Source organism: Cariama cristata, unplaced genomic scaffold (genome assembly GCF_000690535.1).
Source record: "Cariama cristata isolate BGI_N322 unplaced genomic scaffold, ASM69053v1 scaffold16781, whole genome shotgun sequence".
NCBI classification, from domain to species: Eukaryota; Metazoa; Chordata; class Aves; order Cariamiformes; family Cariamidae; genus Cariama; species Cariama cristata.
Window position 1 is genome coordinate 35,324 of NW_009597704.1, and position 12,476 is coordinate 47,799.

The following is a 12,476-nucleotide window of genomic DNA, read 5'->3' on the forward strand; positions in this document are numbered from 1 at the left end:
ACGAAGCTCTGGAGGGACGTTTTAACTTGCGGGTATCTTTTTCCTGCACAATGAAGTTGCTCTTTGGAGGTGATGGGCTCGAAACAAATCAGAGGTGAAATTCTCAGGCGTATTAATGACCTGCGCTGCTGTGACTTGCAGAGGGTACCTGTGCACCCTCCGCTCGCGCTGCGTGCCTCCCTTGTTCCTCAGAAATTCTCTGTGAATCCGTCAGATGTCTGGTCAAGGAGAGCAGGAGGAAGGCACAGCCCAGCTGCTCTGTCCTTCCTCTCTCCCCGCAGGCAGCAGAGAAGCCAAGGGGCTTTCAGCTGAGCTCTTGCAAATTACGCAGCCCCGCAAAGCAAAGAGCTCTTAGAGCTGTGCCGGGCTTTGTGGCCAGTGTGGGCTTTTTGCCTTGGCTGCTTGGGATCGGTGGAGGAGCTCTTTTTGAAGGAAACTGGACAGGATCATAAAACGGTTGGCTCTGGAGGGAGCAAAGACAACTTCTGCCATATGGAGCAGAGTAATGTCATTGTGATAGCCAGTGTTGTGATGGAGTAAGAGCCTTGGCCTGTGCTCATGTGAGTCCATGGCAGGGCCAGGATCGTACACAGTGTCTCCTTTCTCCCAGGTCCTCTCTCTGTCCGCCACTTGGCAGGCCCCCCAAGCATCCCCTCTGGGCTATGGGGGTACACCTTGCGTTCCTGTAGCTCAAAACCTGAGAGAAGTTGGGATTCTTCCTCCATCCTAAAGAGCTGGATGGATCCTGTGTTGGTGCTTTATCTGTTCTTTCACAACGCTGGCGAAAACCAACCTCAAAGGCAACTGAGTAGAGCCGTGGAGATTGCACCGGCTTACTGCTAATGGGGAGAGCTGCGTGGTAACTGCAAATTGACTCCATCATCATCTCTTCTCAGACGCGCTGGTCTCTGTCCCCGGTCCCTCGCCACCTAGAACTGCTGCCATTAATACGGAGAGCAGCATCGCTGCTGCAGAGCTCACAGCTCGCCCTGCTGCAGTGGCCACCAGTGAGTTGGTTGCAGGCCCAGGGGTGGCATAGTTTGTTTTCAAAGCTCCCATAAATTGAACTGTGTTTTTATGACACCGTAACCAGAGGCACTTATTGTACCCAACAAAAAGACTTCCGTTTGAATTTAATAGATGCAGCTGATTATGCTCAATGACATTTTTGATACTTTTGGGTGGATTTGAACTTGGAAACCTTTCCAAGCTTACTGAACTGACGGCTCCTTTCAGCTGACTGATCGGTCCACCTGAGCAATGCCATCATCTGCAGTCCTTTGGAGATCCTCCGGTGCGGTGCTGTAGTCCTGCAGCAGAATTAGTGATATAGGCAGCTGGCTTGTGTTTTCCAATGAGTCAAAGCAACCATAAAATCAGATATAACAGGGCGGAAGTCACTTAAGGACACCGATAAACCTACCCCACTGTTTTCATTCCCTTGTAACAAGCATAAATATGTTTGCTTTGGTTACAAGAACACTTTTCTATTCCATTTATTCTGAAATTCCTCCTGCACTTTGTTCTGAGAAACATTCAAACAATTTTTTATTTCCCTTTGAAGCTTTTATTGTCCCTTACAATGTTTCAGATGTTCCCATCCCATCTCCAGCCTGGCCTACCCAGTGGAGGAATTCAGCTTTTCAGATTGCAGATGAAAACAGGCTTTTGAGAGATGGAATTGCTGAATTTTCCCACCAGGATGGCTTCACAGCTTTAAAGTGGCACAGCACTTTGTTCGCTGTTCCTTAGCTGATGGCTCAGTACTTAATGTCACAGTATAGCAGAGAAAGAGTCTTGCATCCTCGTACGCTTCGCCAGGGTACGCTTCTCTTGCACTGGTCTGGCTTTATGGAATCCTCTCCTGGGCTATCCTGGAAACAGAAGTGAGTTTCCTTTGAGGAGATTTAGTGGTATTAGCAGACCAGTAAGGGACAGACTTTCAGGAGGTCTCAGCTTCTCTTTTAGCTGCATGAGGAAAGGCTCAGCTCTTCAGAGTTGCTCATACCCAGCATCTCTCAGTGATCGCGGTGCTGAAGGAAGAGGAATTCCCCATTGTTTTAGTGGAAGCTGCTGGATACTGAGGAGTTACGAAAATGTAGTCCTTAGGGCGGCAGAGGAAATTTGTTCTCTCTGACTAACGACTGGGTAATGTAACAGGTCGAGAAATCCCTAAGCACTGACCAGGGCAGGTAGATTGTGATGACTGCAGAGGTTTCAGACTACAGCAAACCAAGGGACTTCGGCAACCCCTCCCAGTAAGTCCATTTCCTTCTTGTTTCTCTCCACCTTGTCCAACGCTGTGCTCATTTCTTTCTTTAGCACCAGGCCCCCCTACTGAGTAGTAAAACGTTCATACTTTTTCAGAGAACAATGTACACATCTGAACAGCCAGTCCATTGGTCTTTCAATGGTTATTTTAATTAACTAATCTGTTCAAAACATCAAGAGCCTGTTGAGCCATCTGGTCTGATTAAAGTCACATATTGCATTACTAACGTGCTGATTAAATCCTTCATTTTGCTCCAACTCCTAAGTGCATCCAAATGTTACCACTCAAAAGCTGCTTCACGCAAACAGCTAGGAGGTTTGAATTTTGCCCGTGTGGGAGAGGAGGCTTTGCTTTAGGTTTGGGGAGAGGCGTGCTGGTAACCCTGCTTGCTGGCATAGCGAGGAAGGACTGCCCAGGCACCAGCCAGCCTGTCAGGGCCAGCGGGGAGGCGAGCAGAGGGTCCACGGCCGGGTTTCTTTGCAGAGCTCTGCAAAACGCTCTGATTGTCTTGTACGCCTTGAACGCGCAGACAGCCCCTTCCCGGGGCACTCGTAGACGTGGCTGGGAAGCAGAAAACCTGGAACTGCGGTGTTGGGGATTCCCTGTTGTGGAAATTCCCTAATTACTAGCAGGATTTGGGAAAAGAAGAGGCAGTGTTGCCCGAGACAGCTTTCTGGCTGGGTCAGGAAGGATTTAAACTGTTAGAAATTGAATTTATCAAAGATGCTAAAATATCTTAGGATGCAAATCATAGTCGTTAGCCTTTGCTGAAATCTGTGGGCCAGCTGGTGAGTGTACCATCGAAATAGCCTCGACACAGCCTGACCACACTTTTCCTCTCCACAGAAAAACCCCCTATAGATCCACCTTGTGCTCACAAGCGCTTCCTCCCCTTTTGGCGGGGAGGGCAGCAGCAAAGGAGATCTGAAGGCTGCTCTCTAGAAGGATCTTGGCCGTCGTTATTTCAAACGCTCAGCTTGTGCAGGACACCTGAAACAGAGAAGGCAGTTCTGCCTTTCCTGCCAGGTAGCCTTTAGCATATGACAATAATAACCTGCAGAGGAGGTTTTCTCTCCCTCCTGTGCCCTGACTGGAAGGGTACATCATTCCAACATCCATCTCAGAAGGGTCTGTCTTACGGAAATCACCTTACAATAAAAATGTGTGGGTTTTGCACATATTGTTGACTTTAATTTGGTTTATGAACCCGTAACTCACAGGGTCTCAGTTTTATATGGTGTGAGACAGATCAGTGCACCTTCCAGCCAAGAACCTTAACACGCTTGGTAGCTGTTGTGAGATTTAATATCCTAATTTAAATAAGATAATCTTTTCCAAGGGAGCTAAGGGACAGGGAGGACACGTGATTTAGGAGAGAACAGGGAGTTGGGCTAAGACAACTTGTCTCCTACCTGGGTGTCCCTCACCGTGGCAGATCACCTCCTCTCTTACCCTTGTGGCGCCCAGAATCTGAGGTTTTGTAACTCAGCAATGTCCAAGCACTTAAACGTACACATCTTAGAGGAAAAGTAATCCAGCAGTAGCGTGTGCCCCAAAGGGTGCAGCCAGTTCAGGTTATTCAATGGACAACTGCGTTTTTCAGACCTCATTCCTTCAGCCTTTCAGGGCTAAAACCAAGTCTCATGACGGTGGTGGCTTTTGAGATGAAGGACGTGACTGAGCTGGGTTCCCTGCAGCTTCCCCACTAATGAGACTCTTGTTGTTGCTTGCAGGTAAATGGCCACCTGGACTACATGAAGCAAATGGACACGATCCTAAAAGCTGTGGGCATTAAAACCAAGGAATGTCGACTGGAAGAGAAGGGCAGTGGCAGTCTTTTCTCTCCTCGAGCCAAGAAATCACAGCGGGCAGCAGGCAGCGAGACTCGGGAAGAGGAAAACACGGTGCGAGAGGAGGATGCGGCTGACGGTGAGGCTCTCCCAGCCAGCCACGCTCAGCACCGTGATTCCCCCAGCTCTCTCTTGGGAGAAACCTCGCTCCCCTGTCCAGACTGTTCCAACAGCGAGGACAGCAAGAAACAGGCAGCGGGCGAAGGAGCGAACTAGAGCTCTTCGTGTTGGGCAGAGATGCTCAGCCAGCACTAAAACTGCTTTCAAAGCACCGTCCGTCACACTGGGATTCCCAAAGGAGTATCGGTAGAGCCGGCAGAGCTGTAGCTGCAGTTTTCAGACCCTCCAGAGAGCCTGGAGCATTGCACCGGCGTGTCACTGGATCAAAGCTTTCAGAGCAGCCGCCCACCGCATCTCCCACGGACGAGAAAGGGCTGATTCCTGCCTGAATCAGCATTGCTCCTCAGGAAGCGGCGGCAATTCCCTCCTCGCACAAACGGGGTTTATTCTCGAGGGAAGCAGCTGTCACCGTTAGGGACTCTGTCTCTGCTACGTAACTTCTAGGAAAGCAGGTGGCTGTGTGGGTATTTTCAGGCATATCATGGAGAAGGGGCTGGTCACTAGGAAATTAAAAACATTTTTCCACCAGTGGTCGATTTGGTTTTTGGTTTTCACGTCAGCGGGGTTGTTGCAGGCTCTGGCTGCCCACCCGTGTACGCCTCAGCCTCCGTGCTTCGGCTCTGCTGACCAGGGAGGCGAAAGCTCGGGCTACCTGGCTTCTTTCCCCAGGCTGTGCAGGTTTGCTGCCAGGGCTCGGGCACCTTCCAGTCTACAAGACTCTTTACCTATCTGCAAGCTGAGGGCGATGAGCGATCGAGGCCTCCTTACAATTAGAAACACGCTTTGAGACCCTAGGTGAAAGACAGCAGAAGAAACAGAGTGGGCTTTTTATGATTTACTACTTTGTGAAACTTCCTCCCAGGCTTTGCAAGCCAGCAACCCACAGAGACTTTCGTTTTGTGTCCCACACACATCTCCAGCCTTAAAAGTCCCCTCCAGATGTATTTTTAATTGCCTTAGAATAAAACCAATACTTGGCATAGGATAAACATGAATCTGTTTGATTTCTACCTCCTTCCGTAAAAGCGAATTGGCACCCACTCTCTTCTCCCCCCGTCTCAAACTGGAGGGAGGGACCCTGCTTTACATCCCCTGCCATGCAGGGGCTTCCAAAACCGTACGGCTGTTTCTGGGGGTGGCCGTGTAACCTGGCAATGCCCTGCGGTTTTGGCTACGGTGCCTGGCTTTCCCTCTCCCCGCGTCCTGCTGCCGAGGGGGGCTCAGAGCTGCTAAGCTCCGCTTCTGGAACGGTGCCTGGCGGTGGGGGAGTCCCTGGGACAGGCTCTGGGATGACACAGGGACAGGCCAATTTCACCGGTCGGCATTGATGCCGTTGGCTGCGGGAAAGGGATACGACTCCACCGCATCAGAGAATTTGTCCACCAGCAAACACCTGCTTACGAAGAAGGGGCTTGATGAGAGAGTGACGTATTATTGCTTTGGAACCTTTGGTTTGAAGAAGTGCGCTCGCTCTCTTTGTCCATCTCCTGAAGCCTCTGTCTGCTGATGCGGTTACCGAAGGGACTTTGGGGGTTCATCGTGTGTTTTGTACTCCGTTTCAACTGGAGCTGTAGTCAAATTGTGGTTTTATATAAAGCCACTTGTGGCGAAGTGTCGTCATGCTTGATACCAACCCCAAGCTCTCTGTCCACAGATATGTGGCAAAAATGTATTAAACGCTTTGATGTTGGAACCTTTGAACCTGGGCTCCGTCCTCCATTTGTCACGGTCATTTATCACTGACTGCAGGGCCAGCCGTCGGCTGCAAGGGGGTTTGTAGCAAACAAATGCCAAGTTAGTCGTAACAACACGTCTGGTCCAGTTCTGGAACATCCATGGGCAAGGTGGAAAGAAAACTGAGGAAACTCACTTGGCGTGCGGCTGCTTCTTCCAGCATCCCGTGTCCGAGGGACGCTTCGCATTCCTTTTGTCCGGATAATCCTGAGTTTCAGGAGCACAATCAAACTCGTTAGTGTAAGCTTGGAAACAGGCTGCAAGGCTCGGAGGGTGCGAGGCCAGGGAGGGCGCCGCAACCAACTCCCAACCCACCTCGGCATCTGAAAGGCACTTGAGGAAGGATTTGCTAAAACCATTTGTTGTTTTATTTGTTTTTTAAGTGCCCGCTTACCACGTTACTGCCTCTGCTCTCTGCTTATGGCTATGACGGGGGGGTGGGGGGCTGGCACTGTCATTTAAAAGCTGAGATTTGTTTAGATTCTTATTTGAAGGGGGGGTAAAATTGCATCATCTAAAAATTGACAGATTGTCAGAGCAAAGTATGATGCCAAAAATAGGGAGCGGTAGGATGAAATCTAAAGGGAAGCTTATCTCGTTACTTACTACTGTCAGGGTACCCACAGAGCCACAAACAACTTGAACACCCACACCCTTGCTGAATAGCCAAAAAGCAGCGTTGAACATTTTGCATCAAATTTAATCCCCCGTAGTGCAGGCTGTTCGTGATTAAACACGATGGTTTCACTGTGTTGCAATTTGCTGCTTTCACAAGAAACCGAGACAGATACAGTCCAAATCAGGCGAGGAAATTAAACTCCAGGAAGAGTTGATGAAATTAAACTCCAAGAGTGATGTCCTGCGGACTGAAGCAGCCCCAAACCTCTTGTCCATGAGTCACGGGATGTGGTTTCCTCTCCGTGCACTTGGTGAGATCGAGGTGATCTGCTGAGCTGTGTGAGCAGAAGCTGAAAACCAAGCCTTGGTTTAAGTTTAGGGAGACATAGGCTGGCGGAAGGGTCTGGAGTCGGAGGTTCAGACTAACCGGAGACAAAAAGGCCACGAGAAGCTGCTCTCGGCGAAGGGTGAGGGATTGGTGACGGTGAGCAAAGGAAGGACAGAAAGAGAGAGAAACAAGGTAGATGAATTCAGCAGTAAAATGTGGCTTTGCACTGTTTAAACCTACCGCAGAAGTGCTCGGGGACGACGTCTTCTCCAAGGAGATGCGCATTGCGTTTGGAGAGGGCATCGAGCAACAAGGCGCGGGCAGGGAGACGTCTTGCAGCAAATCGGCCCTCTGGAGAGTTTGCATTGCGCTGGGGGATCCTCCCCAGGACACAGAGGTCCGTAACGCCCCCGTCGGCCTCTCCCCTGGCCGTAGCCCCACGGACACCCTCGCTCAGGCCACAGGGGCGCCGAGCTGCTTGGGCTGCAGCTCCGCGTCCGGGGGCTCCACGTCGAAAAGGTTGACCAAGCGAGTGCTGGGGGCCGGGAGAGCCGGGGGGCCGTCGCTGGCCGGCAGCAGGCTGCGTTCGTTCCCCAGCGCCCCAGAATCGACCGAGTCGGTCTCGGCCTGCAAGGTGAGGACGTTCTTGAGGGACGTGGCGGCGCGGGGTCCGCTGTTGGAGTTCCTCATGGAGAGGGAGATGGCGCTGGGACGGGGCTCCCCCGAGCGCCGGCAGCAGGGCAGGTATTTGCCCATGGCCCTCTTGAAGTCCCTCATGAAGAGCGGGTAGATGATGGGGTTCATGGTGCTGTTGCAGTACCCGAGCCAGGTGAGCACGTCGAAGAAGCCGGCCGGGACACAGCTGCAGACTGCCTGGCGGGGGGGACACGGCAAGGATTAGCAGCGTCTCCCACCTTGGCCCCGATCCAGAGGGGTTTGCCAGGCATGCCAACATTTCCCTTTTGAAGGAACCCTTCAAAACGCTTTCGAAAGGGGGTTTCCCTGCTGTTACTCCCTGGGGAAATTGCATCTTTGGTCCCAGAGGCTTTCCCGCAAGACATGAGATTGCACCCAGCTCGATTCAAAAAGAAAAGCTTTTGAAAACCCGACGTAAAAACTCGATACGTGCTTACCTGCATCACGTTGGTGACGAAGAAGGGGAGCCAAGCCACGAAGAACATGCCGAGGAGGATGCCCAGCGTCAGGCTGGCCTTCAGCGCCTTCTTGCTGTGCTTGTTGGCGAATCTCCGGCTCTCGCTGCCAGCCGCGGGCTGGCTCGGGGTGCGGGAAACCTGCAGCGGGAGATGGGGCGGTGAGCGAGAGCTTCTCCCCGGGCTGGAGCCGTCGGCCCCAGCGCCAGCCTCCCGCCCAAGAAAAGCGGCGTTTGGTGCTGCGAAACCTGCAAAAACCCCGCCGTCATTTCCCTTCTCGCAAGGGGCAGGAGGATGGCGCACACCGCAGTGCCTGAACCGCAAATCAGCAAGAGAAGGCAATAGAAACCCTCAACATCGAGAGTATTTTGTGGGGTTTTTTTACTGTAAAATAGGGGCTTTATCATTAGGCTGCTTCTTTTATAGAAAAATCCAACTCAGTCAATGTTTTGGTGAGGATAAAGCCCGCCCTAAAGAGGCAGCTCTACCTGTTGATTAGAGCAGCAAACTAATTGTATTCTCAAAAGCAGGAGGTCAAACATTTCAGCCTACAAACACCACAACTAACTCAGTCCTCTATCCACTCTCGCCATCTCGAATTAAGTTATTATCTCAGCCCTCTGTCGTAACTAAACGAGGCCCCGTTGCCACTCAGTTTCCTGTCCAAAAAGAGAACAAAAATCCAGTTACAAAGATGAAACTGGAGGGTTCCCTGGCTGGCACCGTGTTTGGAGCTCGCCCTCCGCCTGAGCTGCTTCGGGGCTCCTGGGAGCCCCCTGGGACCCTCGTCTCTGCTGAAACTCGGGGGGTGGATCCCGGTTTTTCACGGCAGAGCAAAGCACTTGAGCATCCCCCAGTCCCCTGAGTGCGGCAGCCCTGGGGCCACAGGGCTGCGGCAGGTTGTGTTTGTAGAGTCCAAAAACCTGGCATCTGGGGAGAAAATAAACATTTTTATGCTATTGTCTGTTTATTCTTTGATTCTCATTTTCCTTTTGAAAGCCAGGTACATCCTATCGCGTGCGGGAGAGCTGGCTGGGTCCGAGAGAGTCCTGGCTCCTTTCTTAAAAGAGAGAGAACAGCAAACTAAATCAAGGTATTCAAAGGCAATTCAGTTTGGGTTTTTCCCTATAGGATATGAGGTCAATAAAGCCTCTCACAGGGAATTAAAGCTGTTAGATTTAGTGGCAATTACCTTCTCCCAGAGAAATACAAACAAGTGCAGCCACATTTTGGTTATAAACCCCCCACACACACTGGTTTAACCAGCACTGGAGTAAGGAGGTATTTTGCAGTTCCCAGTATAGACCAGGTAACAAAAACAGAAGCTGGCTGTTCAAAATACGGTGCTCTCCAGAATTTGGTATTTGCTATTATTTAAACTCCTTCTCCTCCGTATGGCTCACGCCCACCACGGCCAAGATTTACGAGTGGAAAGTCAGATAAGATTAAAACCCTCTGGGATGACACTAGCCAAGAGGGGGGTGAAACTGCATTTATTTTGCACCGCTGAGCGTTTTCCCCTGTATCTTAATTTATTTCTCTGCTTCTGCTCGTGCTGTTTCTGTGCTCCTGAGCAGCTTAAAAGCGCACCATTGCCACGACAAGACACGAGGCGCCTCGGAGGACATCAGGGAGGTGGATGTCGCCCAAAACCTCCCTGCTGTCTGGCTGCCAAAGCCCTTTGCCGGCTCCAGCCCCGAGGCTGTCCGGAAAGCACAAACACCCCAGGCACCCAAATCATGGGGGTCTGCAAGGAGCAACGTCCCTGTGACCACCTTACCTGCAGCGTGGTCTCGTCGGTGGTGGCGGTGGCCACGTTGGAGGCGAGGGAAGCCACCTGCACCGCTTGCTTGCGGGCTGCCAGGAGGATGCGGCAGTAGGTGAAGGAGATGGCGGCGGACGGGAGGAAGAAAGTCAGGCAGGAGGCCACCAAGGCGTAGGGCAAGCTGACCAGCAGCCGGCACTGGTCCTCGTCCCCCCGGGAGGTGACGTTTGGGGACCGGATCTCGAAGTCCAGCTCATGCCAACCCATCTTGATGGGCAGGAAGGAGGCCAGCGCAGCCAAGGTCCAAGTGGCCAGGATGAGCCAGAGGGCCCTGCAAGAGGTCATCCGCAGCTTGTATTTGAGGGGGGAGATGATGAGCAGGTAGCGGTCCAAGCTGATGACGCAGAGGTTGAGGATGGAGGCGCTGCAGCACATGACGTCGAAGGAGTACCAGAGGGAACAGAAGTCGCCCCGCAGCACCCAACGGCCGTAGAGCTGGTTGAGCATGGCCGGGGGCATGACCACCAGTCCCACCATCAGGTCGGACATGAAGAGGGACACCAGGAAGTAGTTGGAGGTGTTGCGGAGGGAGCGCTGGGTGACGATGAGGAGGATGAGGAGGAAGTTCCCTGCTGTGGTCAGCAGGATGATGAAGCAGAGGAAAGCAGCCACCCAGCTGCTCCCCACCAGCAGCGAGCGTTCCCCCAGCACACTGGCGTTGGGGGCCCCCAAATCGCCCTCCATGAGGAGCCGGGCGGCACGGCTGGCTCTGGAGCTGGGGGGACCTTCGCCGGCTGTGACCTGTCCTAGGTGATCATCGCCGGAGCCAGCTCCAGGGGAAGAAGTACCACCTCGCTCTCTCCGCTATGTGTCCGTCCTCCTTTCTCCTCTCCTCCTCCTCTCCCTCTCTTCCCCGACTCTCTCTCTTCACTGGCAATCCAGGCAGAGTGACATTCCCAGGAGCCGATCAGCAGTAGCAAGGTTCCCCTCCCTGTTACTCACAGCCAGGCATTTCCTCATCCCTTCGAATCCCCCTGCTCTGGGATGTCCCTGGAGGCTGCTTCTGGATGCTGGGGATGCTCTGGACACCAGGGAGGCTTGGGATGCTCTGGACGGCAGGATGCTGGAGATGCCAGGGATGCTCTGGACGGCAGGATGTTCTGGATGCTCTGATGCTCTGGATGCACTGGACCAGGGAATAATCTGGACCCCAGGATGCTGTGGATGCTCCAGATGCTGGGATGCTCCAGACCCCAAGATATTCCAGATGCTGGGATGCTCCGGACTCCAGGATACTTCAGATGCTGGGGATGCTCTGGACCCAGGATGCTCTGGACTCCAGGATGCTCGAGATGCCGGGGATGCTCTGGACCCCCGAGGATCACTTCTCGCCCCCCAGCTGGGCTTGGCTGCCTGCAGAGCCCTGTCCCCTGGGGGAGCGGGGCCCCACTGAGCTCCTCTGTGCCCGAGCTCTGCTGCTGCTGCAGGCAGAGACAGCAAGGAGAGGCAGAGCAGCCCTGAGGCGAGGACGGGGATGCTCCCAGCCAAGCTCACCCGTGAGGAGGAAGATGCGAGACGCAGGAGTGTGGGAAGGTGTCTCCCCCCTGGCAGAGGTGCGGCCGGCATGCAGGGGTGTGAGGGTGTGAGAGTGTGTGTGTGTGCGGGCACCAGGCAGAGTTTTACCTGCTGCTCCGTGATGCACAGAAAAGGATGCAGAAATGCCGATTCGGAGGAGGTGGGGCTGGAGAAGGGGGGAGAGGAGGAGATGAAATGAAATGCTAATGAAAACAGGGATCTGGTCTGAACTCCACAAAGTAGCAGCCAGAGAGTTCCCTTTTCTGCCTTAAAGAGACAGCCAGCACCGTGCTCTGCCTCCCCTCCGCCGAGACCCTGCGTTCGCCTGGCAGGCGGGCAGTGACCCACGGGCCAGCAGGTCTGCGGCGAAGCCCAGCCGGTGGCACCGACTGCCGGGCTCCAGCCTCCGCACCAGTCGATAAAAAGCAAAATTTTGCAAAGCCAAATAAAAAGCAACAAAACCTGCCTGCAATAGCCCTCAGCTGCCTGCTTTGAAAGCAGCCAGAGGCACGGAAAGGACGCGCTGGATGATTTTTCCAGCAATCTGCAGCCAGGGATGGAGGGTGTGAGCAGAAGCCAAGGGAAAAGGCTGCACCCGGGCTGGGACAGCCAGCGGTCTCGCCCCTCCGCTCCAGGGTTGTTTGGGCTGACCTCCGTGCAGCCCAGGTCCCTGCCTTCGCAGGGGCAACCCCATTTGGACCCATGGCAATTTGCCCTTTGGCAAGCGGGAGGCAATAGGTCAGAGGACCCAGCGGGTCCTGCTGGCTTCTTCATCCCTTCTAGGTCAGAAGACACTTTTGAATCTTTACGTGCTGTTAGGTATCCCATGCTACCACCTCCACACTTCAGGGCCAATACCTCGGGGTGCTTGCCAGGGACTGATTTGGGTTTTTTAATCACCCAGCTGCCAAAAGGTTTTTTTTTTCTTCCAATAAACGGCTGCAGTTTCTGTTGGGGGAGACCAGAGCCGAGGGCACCGACTCCAGCACAAACCGGAGCCGTGCGTGTGTCTCCGTTGTGCCCCTGGCACCCACCCGTGATCGCAGGGTCAGACGCTGCCAGC

The 12,476-nt window shown here is 53.3% G+C and overlaps 2 protein-coding genes across 2 annotated transcripts in view; one reads left to right on the forward strand and one right to left on the reverse strand.

The window, feature by feature from the left end:
- The window catches only part of TMCO4 (transmembrane and coiled-coil domains 4), a 36,609-nt gene extending 32,271 nt beyond the window's left edge, over positions 1-4,338 (forward strand). The window contains exon 13 of the mRNA XM_009709016.1: positions 4,006-4,338. Within this exon, the coding sequence (XP_009707318.1) occupies positions 4,006-4,338 (333 nt within the window). The remainder of the gene's footprint in view (positions 1-4,005) is intronic.
- A 3,036-nt stretch (positions 4,339-7,374) lies between these two features.
- HTR6 (5-hydroxytryptamine (serotonin) receptor 6, G protein-coupled) lies at positions 7,375-10,583 on the reverse strand. The gene is made up of 3 exons (XM_009709018.1): positions 9,854-10,583; positions 8,056-8,214; positions 7,375-7,795 (listed from the first exon to the last, which is right to left on the reverse strand). The coding sequence occupies exons 1-3, from the start codon at positions 10,580-10,582 to the stop codon at positions 7,376-7,378; spliced, it is 1,308 nt and encodes a 435-aa protein (XP_009707320.1). The 5' UTR covers position 10,583; the 3' UTR covers position 7,375.
- Positions 10,584-12,476: the final 1,893 nt, after the last annotated feature.

Bases quoted from the DNA above. Each gene is read 5' to 3' on its own strand.
- HTR6 (XM_009709018.1), bottom strand. From the start codon at position 10,582: ATGGAGGGCGATTTGGGGGCCCCCAACGCCAGTGTGCTGGGGGAACGC. The intron at 8,215-9,853 runs GTAAGGTGGTCA...CTCCCGCTGCAG, and splicing joins CCGACGAGACCACGCTGCAG to GTTTCCCGCACCCCGAGCCA. The intron at 7,796-8,055 runs GTAAGCACGTAT...CCCCCCCGCCAG, and splicing joins TCGTCACCAACGTGATGCAG to GCAGTCTGCAGCTGTGTCCC.